General features: G+C 43.3%; 1 protein-coding gene across 1 annotated transcript; it reads left to right on the forward strand.

The window, feature by feature from the left end:
- Positions 1-22,769: 22,769 nt before the first annotated feature.
- Positions 22,770-26,054, forward strand: LOC309508345 (extracellular calcium-sensing receptor-like; the record flags this gene model as incomplete). Its single annotated transcript, XM_082182936.1, has 6 exons — positions 22,770-22,984; positions 23,101-23,392; positions 23,557-24,348; positions 24,570-24,797; positions 24,927-25,050; positions 25,141-26,054. The coding sequence occupies 6 exons, from the start codon at positions 22,770-22,772 to the stop codon at positions 26,052-26,054; spliced, it is 2,565 nt and encodes an 854-aa protein (XP_082039062.1).
- Positions 26,055-26,274: the final 220 nt, after the last annotated feature.

Here is a 26,274-nt window from a genome sequence, read left to right on the forward strand (position 1 = left end):
TTATCCCTAAACTTGTACTATAGTAATGTTATGGGTATTAAGTATCAGGGTATGACAGTGCCTCGGGTTAAAGAGACGCTTGCGAGCTATCTCTCTCCCGTGTTGGCGTCATCATAACGCAGACGTTACCCACCAGCCACTATAAATAATAGATAAATATTATTAGGCAGCACTGGTAGGTAAAGTATATAAGCATGGATGAATGTGAGGACGATGTAACAGCACTGACGCTATTCGAGAATTGCGTCGCGCAACAGATAAACTATACCGGGGAGGGACGGTTTCGAGAAATCGTTTCTCCTCGGCGTCCTCTGGGTGGCGACTCTCTGAGGAGGGTCGCAGCGCTGCGAGTTCGGTTGTTTCCTGCTGGTGGCCACGGAGTGATATATTTATATATATATATAGTTTTTCTGATGGAAAGAAAAATTAAGATAAAATATGTCTTTTCTTCTGGACGCTCCGCTTTAAAAAAAACGAAGAAATAAACTCTTCAGCGGCGTTCCAAAGGTTTCTTCCTCACCGATCTAACGTTCCTGAGACTGCTGGGCGGGAGCAGTCTCAGCATACTTAAGCTCCTCGCAGCATAGAGTGCGGCAAAACAAGGATTCGCCATTCGGGCTCATCCACAATCGATGGGGACCTGGGTGGCGGTCACAGTCTAGCCAGTTAGAGATATGCAAGATCTGAGGACTGTTTTATCTCTAAAATAGCTAAAAATGGAAGAAGCCCTGACGCCGAGGCTGCAGGCTTCTGAGGGTGGTCCCCTCCGGGGTAGGGACGGTTTTGAGAAATCGTTTCTCCTCGCCGCCCTCTGGGGTGCGACTCTCTGAGGAGGGTCGCAACGCTGGTTTTTCGGTTTTCCTGCCGGTTCGCCGTTTCAGGACACCGAGGTGTCAGCGTCCCCAAACGATCCTCTGAGGAGGGACGTAGAGCAGTCAGTTCGGTTTCCCTGTCGGTTCGCCGTTTCAGGGCGCTGAGGTGCCTGCTTTTTCCAACGATCCTCCGAGGAGGGTCGTAGGAACAACGCTAGTTAGAGGTAGGCAAGATCTGAGGACTGTCGTTATCTCTAATAAAACTTAGACAAGAAGTCCTGACGCTGAGGCTATCAGGCTTCTGAAGGTTCCTCCGGGGCAGGGACGGTTTTGAGAAATCGTTTCTCCTCGGCACTCTCTGGGGTGCGACTCTCTCCTCTCTGAGGAGGGTCGCAGCGCTGCCAGTTCGGTTGTTCCCTGCCGGTTCTCCGTTCAGGGCACCGAGGTGTCAGCGTCCCCATACGATCCTCCGACGAGGGGCGTAGAATGGTCAGTTCGGTTGTTCCCTGCCGGTTCGCCGCTTCAGGGCACCAAAGTGACTGTTCAACCAAATCCAGAGGCCAGTCTCGAGAGACTGGTTCCCCTAGTAGAATTTCTGGCAGCGTGGAAACTACTGCCACATATTTCTCAGTGGGTCCTGCACACTACAGAAAAGGGTTTCAGAATTCAGTTCGGTTCTCGTCCGCCCAGATTTCTAGAGGTCCTCCCCACAGTGGTGGACCCCGAGCAGGCTCTGGTTATGGAGCAGGAAGTACTGACACTTCTGCAAAAGGAGCATAGAAGGGGTTTCTCCTCCCAGCAGACAGTCAGGGTTTTACAGCCGTTACTTCATTGTTCCGAAAGAGGATGAGGGGTTGCGTCCTATTCTAGACCTGCGTCAATTAAACAGCAGGTTTCAGAATCTCAAGTTCAAAGTATGCTTACGCTAAAATGATTGTGTCACAGATTCAGTCCGAGGACTGGTTTGTCAAAATAGACTTGAAGGACGCTTACTTATCTATCCATCCTCATCACAGGAGGTTCCTGAGGTTTGCTTTCGGGGGCGAAGCATACCAGTATTGGGTTCTTCCCTTCGGCCTAGGTTTATCACCCCGCATCTTTACAAAATGTGTGGATGCAGCTCTGGCTCCTCTGAGACTCCAGGGCATTCGCGTATTATACTTTATCGACGATTGGTTGATTTTAGCTCAGTCCGAGCAGTTGGCAGTTCGGCATCGAGATGTCGTTCTGTCTCACATAAAGAGGTTGGGGTTGTGGCTCAATGCCAAGAAGAGTGTGCTCCTTCCAGCTCAGAGGACCACTTTTCTGGGTGTTTTATGGGATTCGACAATAATGCAAGCACGTCTGTCTCCTGCACGTATTTCTGCGATTCTCACAGCCGTAAAGGGGGTAAAACTAGGCCAGTCACTCACTGTGAAACAGTTTCAGAGACTGTTGGGGCTCATGGCAGCTGCGTCCAACGTAATCACTTTTGGCCTTTTGTACATGAGACCTTTGCAGTGGTGGCTCAGGATCAAGGGGTTTTCTCCGAGGGGAAATCCATTTCGCACGATCAAGGTCACGCGGCGATTCCTTCGTGCCTTGGTCATGTGGAAGAAACCTTGGTTCCTCGCCCAGGGCCCAGTGCTGGGGGCTTCTTGTCGACGCGTAACGCTTTCGACGGATGCTTCCCTCACGGGATGGGGGGTGGTCATGAGTGGCCGCTCGGCGAAAGGTCTTTTGCAGGACCATCAACGTTCTTCGCACATAAATCGGCTAGAAATGATGGCGGTATTTCGAGCTCTCAAATACTTCCTGCCAGACCTGAGAGGTCACCATGTGCTTGTCCTTCCGGACAACACACTGATGGTCTCGTATATCAGAGCAGATATCCTGTTGAGGCAGGGGCTGAGGCCCGGGGAATGGGGACTTCACCCCAAGGTGGTGGAGCTCCTTTAGGAGAACTTCGGTCAAAACTCAAGTCTACCTTTCACATCGTTTATACAACGCATTGCCCATTTGGTTCTCCCTGATGCATCCAGCTCTGCTTGAACTGGATGCAACGTATTAGGTGTGGTTGAGGCTACACCTGTACGCATTTCCCGATATCTTTGCTCCCGGGAGTTACTATCATCCGGAGTTTATGGATACTATGGGCTCGGCCTCTGAGGGGGCCCAGCTCATAGATTCAGGTCTCTCGACTGAGGTCGTGGAGACCATACTCCAGACTAGAGCTCCCTCCACGAGAAGACTGAATATCTGAATCTTGCTATCTGCCCTATGGTACAGTACTTGATTTCTGCAATGAATGTTTCTTTGCTGGGTTATCTCTGAGGAGAGATTCTTATTTCGTCTTCTCCGTGGTACATGAGGCTGAGGCCTGCACATACTTGGATTTGCACCTGGTATGGTGATAGTCTTTCTTCACCCCTTGCCGGGTTGTATTCCTAGGTCCCTACTAAATTTGCGGGTCATTTGTGCTGCAGGCCTTCTGTCCTCCACCTCCAGATCAGGAAAAACTTAATCTGTTATGCCCTGTCTGGGCTTTGGATGCTTATGTCCACAGAGCTGCCCTGTGGCGTATATATAAGAGCAGTTATTTGTCTGCTTCGGGTTACCTAAGATAGGTTGCCCTGCATCTAAACAGATAATGAGCAAGTAAGTAGTTGAGGCTATCTCACTTGCTTATGAAGCGGCCGGACAGCCTTCACCTTTGGCTGTCCCGGCCCATTCTACCAGGAGTATGGCTGCCTCTAAGGCTTTATTATCAGGAGTTTCACTCTATGACATCTGTAAGGCGGCAGGCAGGTCCTCACCGCATACATTTGTTAGATTTTATGACTTGGGTCCACTCCAGGGTCTAGGGTGCTTGTTTCCTAGTATGCGCATGGTCTTCATACAGAACAGGCATTTGTCATATGGCGTAGTGGGTATAGGGTTCCCACCGCGTCTCGACGCAGCTCGAAGTTCCCTTGAAAGGGAACGTCTCAGGTTACGTATGTAACCCTGGTTCCCTGAGAGGGAACGAGACGCTGCGTCGCCTTGCCATACTCCCTGCATGCCTGTGATCGACTTGCTTCGGCTTTTCAGAAGCTAACGCGATCTGTGTCAGCGGGGCTGCCTTATAGTTTCCTGGTCGATGACGTCACCCGCCTATGACGTCTCGTCTTTCCATTGGACTGATTATACACGTGCTTCACGACGCAATCACGCAGGGCGTTCCCACCGCGTCTCGACGCAGCGTCTCGTTCCCTCTCAGGGAACCAGGGTTACATGCGTAACCTGAGACGTTTTGTCAAGTTCAGCATAACTCTGGTTGTACAAAAAATGCCCTGGCCTTGAATGACAAGGTAAGGAAAATATGTTTGGCACATTGTATGGGTCACTATATCATAACAAGGTAATACAATGTGTAATCAAGTGATGTCAATTCCAGCGTTATGGACGTGACATTTGCAGTAAAAACTTAAAATAAATTCAGAAAATGCATTTAATACCAATATAAGTCAAGTCAAGTCAAGTCAAGTTTATTTGTATAGCGCTTTTCACAATACAGATTGTATCAAAGCAGCTTCACAGTATTAAATTAAAATAACACAACAAAGTTTGTTTCAAGAGGAATTTATTGATTGATCAAATTAAATTAAATATCCCCAAAATATCCCCAACTGAGCATGCCAAAGGCAACAGTGGCAAGGAACCGAAAAACTCCATCAAGTGACCTAATGGTGTCCTAAAACTCCATCAGGTGACCTAATGGAGAAAAAAAACCTTGGGAGAACCCAGGCTCAGTCGGGGGCCAGTTCTCCTCTGGCATTTATGAGCTAGAGGCCGGATTGTAGTTTGAACTGTAGTTTGAACTGTAGGATTATATGAATGCCTGGCTGAAGAGATGCGACTTTAATCTAGTTTTAAACTGGGAGAGCGAGTCTGAGCAACGAACAGTATCAGGAAGACTATTCCAGAGTTTTGGAGCCAAATGTGAAAATGCTCTCCCTCCTTTAGTGGTTCTGGATATCCTAGGTATGACCAAAAGCCTTGAATTTAGTTATCTTAAAGAGCGCGATGGATTATAGGGTGATAGAAGATCCGTTAAATAGACTGGAGCTAAGCCGTTTAGGGCTTTATAAGTCAGTAGCAATATCTTATAATTAATACGGAGCTTTATAGGTAACCAATGCAGTGATGATAAAATCGGTGTTATATGATCATATTTTCTTGATCTCGTAAGAACTCTAGCGGCGGCATTTTGGACTAACTGTAGCTTGTTTATTGAGGATGCAGGACAACCAGCTAATAAAGCATTACAGTAATCCAGTCTCGAGGTCATGAATGCATGAACTAACTTTTCTGCATCAGAAACTGATAGCATATTACGTAGCTTAGCAATGTTTCTAAGGTGGAAAAAGGCTGTTTTTGTAACATATGAAATATGATTTTCAAAAGACAGGTTGCAATCGAGTATAACACCCAGGTCTTTTACTGTAGAGGATAAAGTAACAGGACATCCTATGATGTTAAAGTTGTATTGTGTGAGGTTTTGTGGGCGGTTTTTTGAACCGATAAGTATTACCTCTGTCTTGTCTGGATTTAATAAAAGAAAATTACGCGTCATCCAATCTTTTATATCTTTAACACACTCTGTCAATTTGGAAAATTTTGCGTTTTCATCCGGCCGTGATGAAATATATATTTGAGTGTCATCAGCATAACAATGGAAACTGATTCCATGTTTCCTTATAATATTTCCAAGTGGCATCATATATATTGAAAATAACAGAGGGCCCTAATACAGATCCCTGCGGCACTCCATAGTTTACTGGAGTTATGATCGATTTTTCTCCATTTAAATAGACAAAATGGTAGCGGTCAGATAGTTATGATTTGAACCAGCTTAGTGCTTGTCCTTGAACACCAGTATAATTTTGTAGTCGATCTAAGAGTAATGTATGATCTATAGTATCGAACGCAGCACTAAGATCAAGTAAAACTAGTATTGAGTTACAGCCTTGGTCAGAAGCTAAAAGTAAATCATTTGTGATTTTAACGAGCGCAGTTTCAGTGCTATGATGCGGTCTGAATCCAGACTGAAACTTTTCATAGATATCATTTTGTTGCAAGAAAGAGCCCAGTTGAGCGGACACCACTTTTTCTAATATTTTAGACATAAATGGAAGATTTGAAATGGGTCTATAATTTGCTAGATTATTATGATCTAATTGTGGTTTTTTAATGAGAGGTTTTATAACTGCCAGTTTAAATGTTCTTGGAACATGACCTAAAGATAAAGACGAGTTAATAATATTGAGGAGAGGCTCTTCCACTACAGGTAACACTTCTTTCAGTAGTTTAGTTGGTATAGGATCTAATAAACATGTTGTTGTTTTAGATGAAGTGATAAGTTTATTTAACTCTTTTTGTTCTATAGTTGTAAAGCACTGTAATTGTTCTTGCGGGGTGATAATTGAAGCTGAATTATAAGGCGCGATTGAAGATTGAACGTTTACAATTGTGGTTCTGATGCTTTCTATTTTCTCAGTGAAGAAGTTCATGAAATCATTACTACTGAACTGTAACGGGATATTTTGTTCGGGTGACGTCTGTTTATTTGTTAGTCTAGCCACGGTGTTAAATAAAAACCTTGGATTGTTTTGGTTGTTTTCTATTAGTTTGCGGAGGTGCTCAGCCCTGGCCACTTTAAGGGCCTTTTTATAACGTGACATACTGTCTTTCCACGCGATTCTAAAGACCTCTAAATTAGTTTGTTTCCATTTACGCTCTAAAATACGGGTTTCTCTCTTTAAAACATGCATAGTATTGTTGTACCATGGTGCTTTATTTTTCTCTCTGACCTTTTTTAATTTAATAGGTGCAACCACATCCAATGTTCTAGAGAGAATGGTGCTCATAGTGCTAGTTAGTTCTTCTAGTTCATCTGTTCATCAGCACTAAAAGACTGTTTAAAACTTTCACTAAGACCTCAAAGTCCAGACATTAGAAAAATATCAGTCTACACATGCGTTTTATATTTAATATGAGGGAAATATGCTACACATGCTGTGGACGTGACACAAAAAATCTTTAACTTTTAGGTGGCAAAATATTTTTTTGTAATTCTGTGAATTACACTGCGCAAACCAAAAGTAATACCCACCGGATGAAGAAGGGTCGGCTCTCCACAGAACATAACGTATTCATTTTATTTAAATTTTCATGTTTGCATTTATGAGGAAAAAAACAATGTTACGGACGTGAGCGCTCTGAAAGCAGCACTAAAAGACTGTTTAAAACTAAGACCTCAAACAGAAAGCACAAAGCCTTTCTTTAAAATTAATTTTGTTTTGTATTAATTGTATCTTAATTTTAATCAATGTTTCATCAACCATTTGCCTGGATTTAATAAATAAGAAGTAAATATAGCAGACAATAGATAATAACAACACGGAGGCGCTGGCGCGTGAACTGGGTGGAGCTCGTCTCATAAATTAACCGAAACTCAGCGTATAAGGTAGCCTACTTGCCTGACAGACCTGAGAAATATATCTATAGAAAGCTTGAAATGTATTCTTTTAAACAGAACAATTCAAAACGAAAGAAAACAGACTGTTCTCTGCTTTTGTAATCCGTATGAATTGTGCATTTCTCTCCGGCGCGTTCACTGACTGCGAAGATCGTGAGTCAGCATCATAAACTTCATCTATGCAGGGCACTGACACAGAAAACACTTGTTTATTAATAAACAATTAAAATGTCTCCATATTTTACATATTCATAATCATTACTTTTGCCGGTTCTTTGTGACAGCTTTTAGGTGCTTTATTGGCAGCGCTACCCTTACATGTTACATGAACGCGTCACCACCGCATCAGCGCCGAAAACAGGAGGGTTTTTTTTCAATCCCTGTTTTGGCAGGGGGAAAAACTGATCAGGAAATGTAACGAAAATGTAACGAAATGTTGTAGAAATGTAGTGGAGTAGAAAGTATAATAATTGCTGCAAAATGTAACTAAGTAAAAGTCAAAAGTAGCCTATGTACTATTGATTCTACTTAAGTAAAGTCCAGATACGGCAGCAGGCTATGAACACATGCTGATGTCCAAGGCTGATGTTGAACTGATGTCCATTACAGATGATGTGTGTGTTTCCTGTTATTGACAATTCAACATTGAAATATTTAGTTTTTCTTCTCAAATTTGCAAGCCAGTACTCGTGTTCTCACATGAAAATGATTTGAATAAACAATTATCTGACTGTTCTATGATTGCATTTCATAATACTATAGATAAGTGTCAGCAGAACGATGAAAAAACTACTAATATTTCCATCATGGATTATAGATAGCAGACATATAACTTGGCCACTCACATCAAAGATTAAACTTTTCCCTGGACTGCACACAGCCATGACACTGGACGAAGATGCGGTGTCCTATAAATTAGAGATTTCAAATAAAAGCTTATTTGTCCTACCAGTTGTGTCAATGTGGGGGCCAGGGCAGCAAATGGCTTAGTGCACGTCACTGTCTGTGCAGGACTAGTCAGCTGCAACGGTAACGGAGCTTTGAACTCCGCTGGAAGTTCTTTTACAGGTCTGGATTTCTGAGGGGTTGACTGTGGTACACCAGCAAAAAGGCTGAAGGAATCCTCATGTTCAGGTAGATCCTGCTGTACATCAAGCTCACCCTGATTGATAATTGACAGAAAAAAAAGGTTATTCCATGGTGGCAATGCCTTTGAAATGCATGCTAAAAATGTAGCATATAATATAACATAACGGTGTAATAAACGTTTTGGCTTGAAATGAATGGGGCTATCAAATGTATGTAAATCAAGTCTTTGCTCATAATAGGCAGGAGGGGCAATATTATTAGTCTAAAATTAAACAGGGCAGGGTACTGGGAATTTACAAGATTTGAACCGCTTCCTGAACTAGTCAGGCCAAACGAGGCTTTGGACGTCATCAAAATCATGAGATGATTTTTCGACACACTCCCCGAAGCCTCGGCACAGAACGTAACATCAATGAAAGCTTTAGCGTAAGTTCTGCCGGGAAGACTCAATTGTTGCGTCACTTATTACCTTCTCATCTATCCAATCATGTTCGAATACTAGAAGTATAAAGGACCCGTACTTACACTTGTCTGAGTTCGCACATGCTGAATGCTTTCACTCACCACCATCCACCCCACCACCACCAAGATGGTTTCTTCCCTCCACCAACAAGATAGCTTCTTCCCTCCATCTTCTCTACCACCGCAGGATGGTCCCTTCCCCTCCAACCTCCCCAGCACCACCAGGACGGTCCCTTCCAATACCTCACGGGGGTCGGCTGCGCCCCTGCCTTCATCTTCAGGCAGGAAATGCTGAATCCGTACCCTCGGATTGCGAGTTACGGACGGGGCCTACGCCAAATACTTTATCGCATATATTGCTTGCTGGGTCACTAATAAATGCATGATTGTTACAATATCTATTCTCCCGAGTCTTTCTGGTAGAACTAGTATTTTGTACCACAGAAACTGTAGATAAACTATAGTTTCTTTTAATCAAACTATACACTACCTCACCAGAACTCTACTACAAAACTACTAACGTTATATACTGTATAAGCCAAATGGTACAGCAAACCTAGCCCTCAGTGATTGCATTTCACAGGTAGCTAAAGAAAACAGCAGTGCTTTTTCAATCTGGTCATTCAAGCTAACTAAATATAATAATGTTATACTTACAGCCATGGGTGATGATGATACACTTGGACCTATCTGTACTCTGAAGATTGTTGGGATGGCCGTATCCTTTAGACGCCGTACCGTACTGTCCATGTTTTCCAAATAGTCATCTGGTCCAAAATACTTTGAGCAAACACGGCATTTCTTGATTGATTCTACCAGTGTTTTGAGATCTATGTTCAGAGCAGTCAACCATTGATTGTTTCGTTCCTTGTTTTCCATTGGTATTCTGTGAAACATGATGGAAGAGTACACCTTCGACTTACTGGCACAGCCCTATAGTGTCCTATGTGAACATGTTCTGCATTTATTTTCCCCAGGTTTTTTTATATATTTTTTTGAAAATAGTATTTGAATGTACGGCAACTATAGTTGCCGGTGGGCAAATATGTTGTATGCACCCCCTCAATGTCAAATATGAATAGGAGGAGAACATTTGGCATCTATCTCAAAATAACTGCTTTCAACAGATCAATCTTTATTCATAAACAAATTTATTATGTATAAAAGTCTAAGAACATTTGATGCGAACCCAAAAAAGCTGCATCTATCTTATAATCTCTTGAATACGAAACACAACAAACAACAAATCCATTTGTCTTAAAGTGGTGGAACATAGTGCAGACCAAAGTGCAGCCATAACAGGGCATTGTGCATCAAAAAGTTAAATGAAAACAAATAAATACAAATAAATAGAATGAAGAAAAAATGATATCTATATAACAAACAAAAAAAACAAATAACAAAATGGCAAATAATAAAAATAACAGTGCATACAGAGTAGAGATGTCATTTAAAGGGTTAAGTTATGTTTATGCACTAAACAAGACCAATAACCTTAATTTATTAACATATTAACATAGTTAATTAAAAATAACACCCAATTTTACCATGATATATGTACTTACAAGGTATTTGAGACTATAGAGACGACTCAACGCCTGTGAAGAGATGACTCGACGCCTGTGAAAAGACGACTCGACGCTGGCGATATGTTATGCCCTAAATTAATACATGATTAACTAACTGTATTTTTCTATGTACATTTCTGAAATGCACTTTCTGTAAAGCTGCTTTGAAACAATATGTATTGTGAAAAGCGCTATACAAATTGTTAGAGTTAATCTTCTCAATTACCAAATTAAGTTTGCTTTTCAGTAATACCATAACCCCTTTAGTCTTAGAACCATCCCCCGAGGACGCCACCACTTTGTAATGGTTATTCTGCATACAACGGACATAAGCTGGTTGTAAATGTGTTTCAGATAAGAGAGCCACATCAACATGTTTCCTTCTCAGGAAATCTAAGACTTTTGTTCGCTTAAATGGTGAATTTAACCCTCTAACATTGAGGGACAGTACAATGTAATTAGTCATCCTGGTAACCTCTAATCAAAATACATTGTGATCCTGATATAAAATGAAGAATAAAAATATTCTGTGTGAACCCCAAACCCCCCACCCCCTTGTGATAAACACTTGACTTCCTTGGTACTATCCTCGACTTATCTACTCTCCCTGGGAGAGCTATCCGAGCATTAAATCTTAACATGTAACACCAAAATCAATATAATCCATTAATATATGGTGGGAGCGATATAATGTAAACACATACAAAAAAAAAAAAAAAGGGAACGGACGTAGAATAATATAAAAAAATATATAAAAAAATTAGCAATAATATTAAACCAAAATAATGTTGCACTTTACAGTGCCTCTTCAAAGTGAGGAATAAGGTAAAATACAAATGGGAACACATTGGCAGGGGGCGTCCCACTTAGTGAGTAGCTAAGTAGCTTACCGAGCACTTACAGAGTTCTCTAACAATTCAGGGAGATTGGCTTACTGTGGGGTCTCTATTCAGAATAAAAAAAATAGCTTTTGTAAGCATTTATGCCCCCACGATTTTTGACTCGTCCTATTTTCCTTGGCTGACCAAAGAGTTGCTGAGTCTCTCTAATTACTCACTTATTATAGGATCGGATATGAATACGTTCTTTGACTGCAATTTAGATAGGTCTAATCCATCCATTACACGTGCACAAGCTTTATCCTCTGAGGCTTTAAAGAACTTTGTCAAGGATATAAACTTGGTTGATATTTGGAGGCTTCAGAACCCTACAGCCTACTTATTTCTCACCTCATCATAAGATGTTCTCAAGAATAGATTACATTGTATCCACACCAGACTTGATTCCAACAATAGATAAGATGGTTTTCTTACCTCGTATTATCTCTGACCATAATGCAATTATGACTTTATTCAATTTTGACTTTTTACAAGGTAAATCGTCCAGGTGGAGATTTAATACAACCCTGTTGAGAAACGAAAAATACCTTGCACAAGTTAAGCCCAAACTAGTGGAATTTATTAATATTAACAAAGACTCAGTTTCAGACAAAGCGGTTGTTTGGTCAGCAATCAAAGGCTTTCTGCGCCAAAATGCAATTGGTTTTTCATCCTATCTTAAACGGAGCAGAACCCAAAAGATTACTCAAATGGAACAGGCTTGCTGTAAATTAGAGAGGGAGCTTAAGGACAATTATAGTAATCAGGTAGCAACAAAGCTTAGGTCTGTGAGGGCAGAACTAGATAATACGCTGAGGCAACGGGCTGAATTCATGATGCATATCACCAAACACAAATATTACACTGACAGTAGTAAACCAAGTCGTCTCCCACCAAAACAGCTGACATTAATAATTCATTTAAATCATTTTTTGAGAACCTCTACTCTTCGGAAGACCGATCCTCACAGGACTTATTTGATTCATTCTTTGACAACCTGAATTTACCTGAGCTATCAGACGATGAATCTAAGGACCTGGATATCCCCATAACACTAGAGGAATTACATACAGCGGTTAAATTAACCAATAGCTCACCGGGAATTGACGGGATACCTGTGGAGTTGTACCTGGAACTATGGAATATTATAGGACCTTTTTGGCTAGATACTATTAATTCAGCTATAGAAAAGGGCTTCTTCCACAGGGATCTCAACACGGCACTTGTTTCGATACTCTATAAACCAGGACCCCCAGAATTGCTCAAGCTATCGCCCAATTTCTTTAATTAATGCAGATATAAAAATTTATTCCAAAGCTATTGCCATGCGTCTTGATAGAGTTAGTGGGAAGTTAATAAATCCAGATCAGACTGGTTTCCTTAAAGGGCGGCTGGCATCAGATAATGTCCGGCGGCTCCTGCATATTATCTCTGAAACCAAAAAGACAGAACTACCCTGTGGACTTTTATTTCTTGATGCAGAAAAGGCGTTTGATCGCCTGGAATGGAGATATTTGTGGAATGTCTTGGAAAAATTTAAATTTGGCCCAAATATTATTAAAATGATACAAGTATTATATTCTAATCCCTCTGCAAGGGTTGTTACAGCTGGGCACCTTTCTGATCTTTTCAGTATATGTCGTGGTTCCAGACAGGGGTGCCCAGCATCTCCCGCTATTTTTAATTTGTCACTCGAACCATTAGCCCAATACATACGCCAAAGCACATTAGTAGCTCCAGTTAAAATAGGGTCCACATTACACTCCGTTTCTCTGTACGCGGACGACACGCTTATTTACCTTTTGGATTTACAGCAATCCCTTCTGAATGTTCTAAAAATCATTGAACATTTTGGTACATTTTCTGGCTACAAGCTCAACTACTCCAAATCAATTTTAATGTTGTTGAATACGGATCTGAAGAAATTAAATATCCAATTCCGTATACCAGTGGCGCAAAAGGCCACATATTTAGGTGTTGAAATTAGTCCCAGTATCCAGGCAATAGCTAGGAATAATTACTCATCTATTTTGAAAAAAGTCGAGGATGACCTAGTGAAGTGGGCAGCATTTCCATCGTCCATACCTGCCCGTATGGCTACAATCAAAATGAATATTCTTCCACGTATAAACTTTATTAGCTCTATGCTTCCAATATCACCTCCAACAGGGTATTGGCAAAAACTTGAATCAATGCTTAAAAAGTTTACTTGGAATGGGAAGAAACCGCGCATCAAATGGTCAACATTGCAACGGGATAAATTTCAGGGTGGATGGGCGTGCCCGAATTTCAAGCTGTATCATTGGGCCTTTATATTACGTTCTTTAAAATACTGGCTTGATGCGGAATTAATGTCACCTTGGAAAACGTTAGAACAGGAGCTGGTACACCCATTAAGGCTTCAGGATGTGTTTTTCTCTGGTCTGAAACATAAGAAGTGTTACTCAGAATTTGGACCAATAATTTCGTATACAGTACAAACTGTGATGAATCTAGAGAAACATGTAGACTTCAAACTGAAATGGCATAAACACTCTCCTATTTGGCACAATACCAATTTATTGACAGGTGGTAAACCATTCATTTCTCAACTGTGGGCTCAACATGGGATCTGGACGTTGGGAGATATCTCAGGGCAAAATTCTATTTTAGATTTTCCTGTTTTAATGTCCCACTTTGGTATCCCAAGAAATTCACAATTCCTCTACTTTAGGGTGAGGTCAGCTCTTAATTCACTCAAGGTTCCCTGGGGGTCTGCATTAAAGACTCATCCTATAGTGTCTCTCAAGGAAAGAGCACCCCGAAAGAAAATGGTCTCATTCATTTATAATAATCTCATGTCTTACACCACTACAGAATTGCCTGGGTATAGATCGTGGGAGGTGGATATACCTCTTGGAACAGAGACCATTAATTGGGAGGTGGTGTGGAATAATGTATTTGGGTCTTCTAAAAACCCAAATCACCAATTAATCCACTACAAAATCTGCCATAGGACTTATTTGACACCACGTAAAAGACATTTATTAGGTCTAGTGCCCAACCCCTATTGTACATTTTGTAGTCAGGGCACTATGGGCACATTAATACATGTTTTATGGGAGTGTCCAGATGTACAACGATTTTGGGGCAAAGTTGTGGATAAGATGTCTGTTCTGGTGGGGAGGAAGTTCCCGCTGGAGCAGGCGCTGCTTCTTCTAAATGACGACTCCAGGCTCAAGATCACTGAGATAGGGCGTAAACTCTGGTTGGCTGGCATGACTGCAGCAAAAAAAATTGTTGTTCTGAGGTGGCTTCCTCCGCACCAATTATCAATAAAACACCGGCTTCAAGCTCTTCTCGAGGTGATCTACCTGGAGTGGTCATCAGCCCGTATTAATAATGCCAAACTAAAAACGTTGGTGATGTGGGAAAGTGGGAGGGAGGAAGGGAGGGAGGAAGGGAGGGAGGAAGGAAGGGAGGGAGGAAGGGAGGGAGGGAGGGAGGGAGGAAGGGAGGAAGGGAGGGAGGGAGGGAGGGAGGGAGGGAGGGAGGGAGGGAGGGAGGGAGGGAGGGAGGGAGGAAGGGAGGGAGGGAGGAAGGAAGGGAGGGAGGAAGGGAGGGAGGAAGGAAGGGAGGAAGGAAGGGAGGGAGGGAGGGAGGGAGGGAGGGAGGAAGGAAGGGAGGGAGGAAGGAAGGAAGGGAGGGAGGAAGGAAGGGAGGGAGGGAGGGAGGGAGGGAGGGAGGGAGGGAGGGAGGGAGGGAGGGAGGGAGGGAGGGAGGGAGGAAGGGAGGGAGGGAGGGAGGAAGGGAGGGAGGGAGGAAGGGAGGAAGGAAGGGAGGGAGGAAGGGAGGAAGGGAGGGAGGGAGGGAGGGAGGGAGGGAGGAAGGAAGGGAGGGAGGGAGGGAGGGAGGGAGGGAGGGAGGGAGGGAGGGGGGGGATTTCGTAGCTAAGGAATGTGTGGTGTATATTGCTTATGTTTAATGCAATTACTGGAAGTAATGTAACTGCACAAGTTATTGTTGTTATTGTATCTTGGCAAAATTGAAAATAAATAAAAAAGTGATAAAAAAAAAAAAAAAGCGATTTTACAAATAAATTTGAATTGAATTGAAAAATTTTAATATTTGCCCACTGGCAACTATAGTTGCCGCTTGGACTTTTGACTAAGTATATAAAAAACTAAAGATCTCTTGTAAGATTTGTTTTGTTTGGATGATTCTAGACACCTTCATGATTATGTAGATATATATGTCAACAAAAAATACTTATTAGTAACATGAAAATGAACTTTCTTTGGGAGGGTTTGCCTTCGCTATGCTTCCTGGAAGTAGGGGTAGGAAGTTGACAGCCTCATGTGACAGGAAGGAAGTGAATACCTTTTTTTTCTTCTTGAAATCCTTTATTTGGTTGTTTGCTTGCATGCCATTGAGACATGGATAACATCTAGAAAAATACTTACAAAAGGAAAATGACAACTATACACTGCGGCAACTATAGTTGCCAGTGGGCTTAAGCATCCAGTATTAGGAAATATTCCATTCTATCATTTTTAAAATATATTTCTGAATGTTCAAACATCCAGGTTTTAAAATATTTTAAGAATGATTTGGCATTTACATACATTTTAAAGAACGTCAGTAAAAGTTATGAACGTTGCCTTTTAGCTGGGATTGAACCTAAAACCTAAAGCATTACACTAAGCAATCAGGACTTTGAACTTCCCCTTCTCTAACGGAATTTCATATGATTCTGAACTAAATTCTCTCATTGTCTTTCTGTTCACAGAGTCTGCAGACAGCCGTTACACTCTAAGGTCTCTCTCCAGCCTGAAGCATCACAAAGCATTTAGTAAAATGATAATGTTTGAAACTCTGTATGAAATAGCTCATATACACAGAACACAATTTTGTGGTGTTTTATTTTTTTATTGTGCTGTCTTATTAGATTTTTTTTGCGTGCTGTCTAGTTGTATGTTTGAGCTTGTGTTCTTTTTCCCCTTGTTTAACTTGTGGGGTTGTGTTTTTAGTTTAGAAAATATAAGCTTTTTGCTCTTTATGATTCCATGTTTTGGACTTCACAGAGACTCTTGCAGAGTTAAGTTTACTACTACAGTAAAATGTGAATCTTAAAGTAAAGTCGTAACTGTTATTTTTGTAATTCAAATATTGAATGCACTTAGAAACTTTTATACTCTGGAATAATGTAAGCACTCTGGAAAAATGTGTCTTAACAGTTTTTGGTACTTAAAAATTCTGTTAATTTGAAATCAATATATGCGGCTGTAAGAAAATTAATTGCTGAAATTTGATCTTTTTTTTTTTTATCACTTGAATTCATATAAACATAAATATAACCAGGGCAGCACAGTGGCTCAGTGGGTAGCACTGTCACCTCACAGCAAGAAGGTCCCCGGTTCGGGACTCGACACGGGTTCGAGTGTCGAGTTGAGAACCTGGTTTCCACCAAAGTTCCAAGACAGCATAGGTAAATTGCCAATACTGGCCATCCGTCCAGGATGTTTCCCTTACCTGTGACCAGATAAGTGGTGTGGAGAATGGATGGAAAAGTAGAAGCAATGTTCCCAGGGGAATGTTTAAAGGATTTATGCATAACCAAGAAAAACATTCAGAAATAACATTTTCAATTTGATAGAATGTAATGTTCCTCTAATGTTCACATGAACCAAGAAAAAAAGTTTTTTTAATACATTAAAAATCGGATGTTTTGAACGTTCATAAAACTTAAAAAAAATAACATTTTCATAACATTTGCAAAATTATAGAATGGAATGTTCTTCTAATGTTCACATAAACCAAGAAAACAACGTCCTTAATACACCAAAAAACGTACTCGGTTACTAACGTAACCTCGGTTCTCTCTAGAAGAGGGAACGAGTACTGCGTAAGATATCTTACGCTAGGGGAAAATCCTTTTTCCGCGAGATATTGAAGCCAAAAATTATCCTTAATTTTGTAATAATGCAAAACGCGTTGCGGCAGCATGCAGACATAGGCGAGGCAGCTTGCGCGCCTATTGGCTGCTCTGCGGCAACTGCAGCAGCCTATCGAGCGAGGCCTGGCCCGCTGCGTCACGTCCCGCCGAAATGGGCGTGGTCTAGGCCTATAAATACCGCTCGCAGGCAGCTATTATCTGGTTTTTCATCATTGAAGCAACCAGAGCGTGTGCATGCACGGCAAGATACGCAGTACTCGTTCCCTCTTCTAGAGAGAACCGAGGTTACGTTAGTAACCGAGTACGTTCTCTTACGAGAGGTCTCTCGTACTGCGTAAGATATCTTACGCTAGGGGACCCAATGCAAAACGCCGTGCATGCTGAGATCTGACACCAAAAACCCAAGGGCGAAAGCCCGGGGTACATATAGTGCACAATCACTCAGGGAACTCACAGGGAGTCCGGGAAGAGGGAGGGGCGGAGCCGCACTCTTCCACATATGGCAGCGTCGCTTAGACGCGAATTTCATCATACAGACAGGGCGGGGTACGGCCTGAACTGATGGGGAAATGTGGGTCTTACACAGTTTGCCCAGGCACATCTCGTGCTGCTGCTTTTCACTGTCGATCATCAAGCTGTGCTCAGTAGACGCAGCATTCTGAGCTGATAGCATCAGGTCAGATAATACTGGTTAACTTAGACCGACAGCAGCCTGGCCTGCAGGGCGGGAACCTCTAGGTTGTAGAACCTTATAAATGTAGACGGGAAGGCCCAGCCTGCCGCCGTACAAATATCTTGCAAGGCAATCCCACTTGACCAGGCCCACGAAGAGGCCATGCCACTCGTGGAGTGCGCTCTGACACCCAACGGGCACTGCATGCCCTTGGAAGCGTATGTCAGCGCTATAGCATCAACTATCCATCTGGATAGGCTCTGTTTCGACGCGGCTAGTCCCTTAGGACGCCCGCTAAACGAAACAAAGAGCTGCTCCGTTTGTCTGAAAACAGACGAGCGAGACACATAAGCTCGTAATGCCCTGACTGGGCAAAGGAGGCCCGCGTCTCTTTCCTCATCAGGGACCGGTAGGGCTGACAGGGAGATAACCTGCGCCCTAAACGGTGTGTTGAGGGATTTTGGAACATAACCGTGCTTAGGTTTGAGTATAACTTTCGAGTCATTAGGCCCAAACTCCATGCACGTCGCGCTCACAGAGAGCGCGTGTAAGTCCCCTATGCGCTTCACTGAAGCGAGAGCCATCAGAAACACAGTCTTGAAAGACAGATGTTTCAAATCAATTGACTGTAAAGGCTCGAATGGCGCACCTTTCATGGCTTCCAGAACCGTAGAAAGGTCCCATACGGGGACTGCGGGAGGTCTGGGAGGATTCAGTCTCTTAGCCCCTCTAAGGAAGCGGATGACTAAATCGTTCCTTCCTATTGACTGGCCAAGCGTTGTTCCTGAGAACGCTGCTATAGCCGCCACATAAACTTTGAGCGTGGAGGGGGCCCTGCCCTTGTCCAACAGCTCTTGTAGGAAGGAAAACACCTCCGTCACTCCACAGTCTGTGGGTGACACGCCACGGGCTGTGCACCAGCCCGAAAACACTGACCATTTCGAGGAGTAGAGCCGTCTCGTAGACGGAGCTCTAGCCTGCGTGATCGTGTCTAATACTCCTTTAGGGAGTCCAACATGTACCCGTTGATGGCCCAGACATGAAGGGAACCATAATTCCGGGTAAGGATGCCAGATCGAGCCGTGGGCCTGTGAGAGGAGGTCTCTCTTCACTGGTACTGGCCACGGGGCAGTACTTGCTAACTGCATCACGACTGGGAACCAAGGTTGGTTTTCCCAGAACGGTGCTACCAGCAATACTGAGCATCCTTCTTCCCTGATCCACTCTATCACCTGAGGCAGGAGAGAGACGGGGGAAAAGCATAGAGCGGGCGGCGGGGCCACACATGGGCCAGCGCGTCCCTGCTCTTGGAGAAAAATTCCGGACAGTGAGCGTTTTCTTGAGACGCAAACAGGTCTACTTCCGCTCTGCCGAATTTCTTCCACAGCAGTTGGACTGTCTGTGGGTGTAGAGACCATTCGCCTGCCGGAACATTGTTCCTGGACAGTCTGTCTGGTCCTATATTCAGGAGCCCTGGCACGTGCGCTGCTCTGAGCGAGCGCAGGTTGCGCTGAGCCCACACCAGGAGGCGTTCTGCTAGCCTGTACAGGTTCCTGGACCTGAGGCCGCCCTGGCGATTTATGTAGGACACCACAGACACGTTGTCCGAACGGACCAGGACGTGGCGTCCTTTTATTTGGGGACAAAAACGCGTCAGCGCGTTGTTTACTGCCAGCATTTCGAGGCAGTTTATGTGCAGGAGCTTCTCCCGTTCCGACCACTGGCCCATCCCGAGGTGGACGCGTCCGTGGACACCACTTTCACCCTCGAGGAAGTCCCCAGGCTTACACCTGACTGGTACCAGTCGTTCGCTCTCCAAGGTTTCAGAGCTGTGACGCACTTCTGATTGACCCTGAGGCGAAGCAAACCGGATGCCCACGCTCGGCGTGGGACTCGCGCTTTCAGCCAAACTGCAGCGGGCGCATGCGGAGCAGGCCCAGCTGGAGCACTGATGATGCTGAGGCCATGAGACCCAGCATCTTCTGAAACTTCTTGAGCGGGACAGACGCGCCGCAGCGGAACGAGTTCGCTGTGCGTTGAATGTCTACCGCGCGCTGTGGTGATAGTCGCGCTATCATGGACAGCGAGCCCAATTCTGTGCCCAGGAAAGATATCTTCTGACTGGGTGACAGAGAGCTCTTCGCCCAATTGACACTGAGACCCAAATTCTCGAGGTGATCGAGTAAAACGGTCGTGTGATCTATGAGCACTGAGCGAGATTGCGCTAGAATCAGCCAATCGTCCAAATAGTTCAGTACTCGCATGCCTCTCATTCTGAGGGGTGCGAGTGCCGCATCCATGCACTTCGTAAACGTACGGGGTGCCAGGGACAAACCGAACGGGAGGACTGTGTACTGATATGCCTGGCCCTCGAAGGCGAATCTCAAATATCGCCTGTGACGTGACGCTATCTGTATTTGAAAATACGCGTCTTTCAGATCTATTGACACAAACTAATCTCCTTGGCGAATCTGCACGAGGATTTGTCTTGTCGTGAGCATCCTGAACTGTCGCTTCACAAGCACTCTGTTCAGTTGCCTCAGATCTAGTATGGGTCTGAGACCCCCGTCATTTTTCGGTACCAGGAAGTATCTGCTGTATAGTCCTCCTTCGCTCTGAACTTGAGAGAGAGAGGCTCTATGGCCCCTTAGTTCAATAGTTTCGCCACTTCGGCTCGAAGTAAATGTGCTACTTCTGCTTTTACCGTGGTCTCGACGCGCGCGGCGAGGGCGTCGGCGAAACTGTAGCGAATAGCCTCTTTTTATAATGTCCAGCACCCACTTCGAAACCCCGGGCAGCTTTGCCCATGCGTCTGCATGAATAGCTAGGGGTTGAATACGAAGCGCGCTCCGCTCGCTCAGCGATGGAGAGGCTTCGGCGTGCTGTAACACAAGCTCGTGACATTTGAGGCATGGGGCGCGCTGATAACAGCGGGCAGATTGCCCGCGCTCGACTCCTCTGCGGTGGTCAACCGCGAGGGGGAGGGCTGGGCGGTTCCCGTAGGAACTGTCATGTCTATGTGTGGATGTGGGCGCGGGACAGCGGGCACATTTATCACACTGAAAGCATCGTTCGCTTGAGTGAAGCGAATGCACGTTGGTTTCGTTTTTACAGAAACCGTGAGACATGCATAACGTGGTGTTAGTGGGCACATTCACCATGTTTGAAGCGCAATCGATCTGAGTCGATTCATGTGCGCGAGCCCTGTGTGACGGGCTGTGCTTGTGTGTAGAGATGGGCACTGGGCAGTGGGCATTCTTTCTACACATAAAACACCATCGGCCGTGGCCGGGACACCAGAAAATTCACACTTATGGGATTTATCTGGGTAGCCGTAAAAACGGCGTTTGTGTGCAGGCAAGCGTGCTGCGTCGCCGACTTGTTTACTGCAGAATACACTGGAACAGTCACATTTACTGGAACTGAACGAGCGAGAAGTTGCCATAGAAACAGAGAGCGTCAACATGCTGGCGTTTATTGCAGGCCTGCGTGCATTACAACAGGCTCGTTCACTGCAATATTGACATTTCCAGTCGCCTGAATTCCAGAGGGGAATGGGAAATGTATAGGAAATGGAGGTCGGTCCGTCCGCAGCGGGACCAGAAAAACTCCCTTTTTTCCTTACGCCAGTGACGCACGGAACACCATAGAAACGGTGTTTGGGTGCAGGCGAGCGGGTTGTATAACGCGCTCGTTGGCTGCAAAATACACATCTGCAGTCGCCTTTTCAGGGAACTGACAGAGCGAGCATTGACGGCATAATTTTATCTGCCGGTAGACCCGGGGATCGAACGCGGGTCTCTCGCGTGCAAAAACCTGAGAGTCTGCCACTGGGCCACAGGGGGAGACACATTGTAACTCAGTTAGCGCGAGTATTATAAGAGAGCGTCAACGTGCTGGCGTTTGTTTGCAGGCATGCGTGTGTTACAACAGGCTTGCTCACTGCAATACAGTCTCGGAGAAGGATGCCAGGTGAGTCCTCAGAGTCACCATAGGCAGTAACTAGCTCGCAGTGAGGGCAGTCGCCGTCAGCGAGCGCGAGAGCTGCGTGATCAGGAAAAGGGGCGTCTTCAAAAAGACGCCCAGCTCTTTTAGTGCAATGGGAGTGTGTGTCGCGGCGGCGAGCACACACACATACATAAACACAGTAGCAGAGAAAGGATATAACGCCGGATAGCGCAGCAGGAAGGCAAGGAAGGCGGCGCGGCCAGCGACTTCAGTGACTCGTCCCGCTGAAGGTGCTCTCTTTCAGACGGCGCGGCTTCTTCTCCAGCTCCAGCGATGCGTGTGCTTCGCTTGAAGGATGAAAAATCAGTTAATAGCTGCCTGCGAGCGGTATTTATAGGCCTAGACCACGCCCATTTCGGCGGGACGTGACGCAGCGGGCGCGAAGTGCCCTGATTGGGTCTGGCGTCACGCCAGGCCTCGCTCGATAGGCTGCTGCAGTTGCCGCAGAGCAGCCAATAGGCGCGCGAGCTGCCTCGCCTATGTCTGCATGCTGCCGCAACGCGTTTTGCATTATTACAAAATTAAGGATAATTTTTGGCTTCAATATCTCGCGGAAAAAGGATTTTCCCCTAGCGTAAGATATCTTACGCAGTTCGAGAGACCTCTCGTAAGAGAACTGGATGTTTTGAAAGTTTAAAAAACATTTAAAAAACAAGATACAAAGGCCACAACAAGCATAAAGAGTATTATGTTCATGTCAAAATGTGGCACCTCCTCAAATGAGGGTAACATATGTTATTTCCCAAAAGATTATAGGATCTCTATAAAAACCTCAAAGTCCTTCTATTTGCCGAAATGTCAGTGCTGACACATTTTACATATGATAATATCTATTCAATGGGTGAATGGAGTCACTGGTTGCACTGCTGCAAATGGTAATAGCCATCATGACTTTCTCTAAAGCTAATGAAACTGTTTGTACTCTGCAAGGAGAGCCTGTACACCCTGAGCTATGGAAAGACGGGGACATCATGGTTGGAGGGGTTTTCTCTTTCCATAGCAGCTGGGAGGTTATGCAACTGACATATTCTGTCACACCACCTCCACTAAAATGCATCAGGTAAGTAAAACCCGAAAAACAGTATGTTATAAGATGTTGTAAATACGAATGCTATGCTACATGATTAATTCATATATTTATTTTTTTTTTGCTTCTTTTTTTTTTTTTTTTACAAGTCTTAATTTTAGAGACTTCCAGTATGCACAGTCCATGCTCTTCGCAATAGAAGAAATTAATAACAGTTCCACTTTGCTACCTGGGGTCTCATTAGGCTACAAGATCTACGACACATGTGGCTCAGTGGCAGTTGGGGTTCGAGCAGCTATGGCCCTTGCGAATGGGCATGAGAAAACGTCTGTTGAAGGGCCCTGCACAAAGAAGGCTGAAGTGCAAGCCATTATAGGAGACACAACTTCTTCAGCATGCATGGCAATATCAAAGGGTATTGGACCATTCAAGCTTCCATTGGTATGTTTTTATACATCACATTTTACAGTTGATCAAAATATAGCATTTTAAAATGTTATAAAAATCAAATGCAATCTATGTTTTAACCAAATAATAGATCGCAATTAATGTAATGAATGTAAATATACTGGATGTGTTATGACTAAATGTATTGTTTCTCATAGATCAGTCATTATGCAACCTGTGAGTGTCTCAGTGACAAAAAAAAATATCCCTCATTTCTTCGAACTATTGCCAGTGACCACTACCAGAGCAGGGCACTGGCAGAACTGGTTAAACACTTTGGATGGACCTGGGTGGGAGCCATAAGAACAGATGATGATTATGGTAATAATGGGATGGCCACTTTCACGAAGGTGGCTGAACAAATGGGTATCTGTTTGGAATATTCTCTCCCTTTTTTCAGAACCTATCCTGAAGATAAAGTAATGAGGATAATTGAGCAGATTAAAGGCTCTACTTCGCGAGTTCTTGTGGGGTTTCTTGCTCACTGGGACTTGGAGGTTCTGCTGCATAAATTTGTTGAATACAATATTACTGGTTACCAGTGGGTAGGCACTGAAGCCTGGATCTCTGATTCAGTCATTGCCAGTATGGATAAGCACCATGTTCTACAAGGAGCAATTGGTCTGGCTATACCCAAAACACAAGTGACAGGTCTGCAAGAATTCATTCTAGATATAAAACCACTGAAGTCATCAGGAGGTGCTATTTTTACTGAGTTCTGGGAAGCCCTGTTTCAGTGTAAATACTCAACTAAGAACAATTCAGTGTCCACAACTGCATGTACAGGCAAGGAGGAACTGTCACAAGTGCAAAACCTATTCACAGACATGTCCCTTATGCCCATCTTCAGCAATGTGTACAAAGGAGTATATGCTGTGGCTCATACACTTCATGACCTTCTGGGCTGCAAGGAAAAATGTGCCTCAAAAAAACAGCCTGATCCTTTGACAGTGGGTATCCTTTAACAACTATTTTACTACTGCTACAAGTACATTATTCTCTAAGGTTGTAAATGTGTACAGAGCATGTTCAACATTTCATAATATGCACTATATGTACATTACAAATACTATTGTATTGAGTTTTAAAAGATTTGTTTGTGGTGTCAAACACTAGTCAATGACTGCTTTAAATATTGAATATTTTGTCTATTATTATTATTATTTTTCAGTTTCTGAAGCACCTGAGAAGGGTGCATTTCAAAACTAAAGATGACGAAGAGGTTTACTTCGATGAAAATGGTGATCCAGTGGCAAAATATGAGATAATAAATTGGCAACCAAGTAGAAAACAACACTACGAATTTGTTACTGTTGGACTATATGATGCTTCTTTTCTGGGGATAAATCGTTTAGCTGTCAATATGGCAACAATTATATGGGCAAATAATTCCACAAAGGTGAGGAAAAAGTGGTGGACTTACAAAAAAAATTTAATATATATGTATATATATATATATGGTTTGAATTTTAATTTCTCTAAGTAAATGGAAATGGCAAAACAAACAAACAAATACACTCTGTCACAGGTACCAGTGTCTGTGTGCAGTGAAAGCTGCCCCCCTGGCACTAGGAAGGCTGTGAAGAAAGGAAAACCTATATGTTGTTATGACTGCATACCATGCACAGAGGGAGAGATCAGTAACACTACAGGTACAATTTTATGACAATTTCCATAAAGAAAGAAAACAAGACACATAAATCATTGATTTTTCTGTTATTAATAATCACATCCAATAACAGATTCTGTAACATGTCTGCGGTGCCATCAAGACTTCTGGTCAAATCTGCAAAACAATGGATGTGTTAAAAAGGAAACAGAATTTTTGTCATATGAGGAGATCATGGGAATTTTACTCACAACTATTTCAGTTGTTGGTGTATTTATAACAATGATAATTGCAGTCATATTTTTCAGATATAAAAATACCCCAATAGTGAAAGCCAACAACTCAGAATTGAGCTTCTTGCTACTGATTTCATTGATGTTGTGTTTTCTCTGTTCACTTACTTTCATTGGTCGGCCCACTGAGTGGTCCTGTATGTTGCGTCACACAGCATTTGGCATCACTTTTGTCCTCTGTATCTCCTGTGTTCTAGGGAAAACAATTGTGGTATTAATGGCCTTCAGGGCTACACTTCCAGGAAGTAATGTCATGAAACGGTTTGGCCCTCCTCAACAGAGACTCAGTGTTTTTGCCTTTACTCTTATACAAGTGCTTATTTGTGTCCTTTGGTTAACAATATCACCCCCTTTTCCTTTTAAAAATCTTAAGTACTTCAAAGAAAAGATCATTCTAGAGTGTAACGTGGGATCAGTTGTAGGTTTCTGGGCAGCGCTGGGTTATATTGGACTTCTTGCCATTCTTTGTTTCTTTTTGGCTTTTCTGGCTCGGAAACTCCCTGATAACTTTAATGAAGCCAAATTCATTACATTTAGTATGCTCATATTCTGTGCTGTTTGGATTGCTTTTATACCAGCTTATGTTAGTTCTCCTGGAAAATTCACTGTAGCAGTGGAGATATTTGCCATTTTAGCCTCCACATATGGAATGTTATTTTGCATATTCATTCCTAAATGCTATATCATTTTACTGAAACCAGACAAGAACTCAAAAAAACATTTGATGGGTAAATTACCCTCAAGAGCTCTGTGAGTAATATATTTGAGAATTATGTGGATGAAATAATACACACTCTTACTTTTACCAACCTATATTAAGTTATGCTGATTATTATCACGATGATGGCATGTTTTTTTACTGAACAGCTTTATAGTTTATGTTGGTACATAATAAAACTAAAAACATCTCTGTTTTGGTAACTGTTTTATCCAAAATCTTTATACACCCATAAACTGAAAATTCAGCCGGTTTT

This window comes from Leuciscus leuciscus (genome assembly GCF_965113295.1).
Source record: "Leuciscus leuciscus genome assembly, chromosome: 10".
NCBI lineage: Eukaryota > Metazoa > Chordata > Actinopteri > Cypriniformes > Leuciscidae > Leuciscus > Leuciscus leuciscus.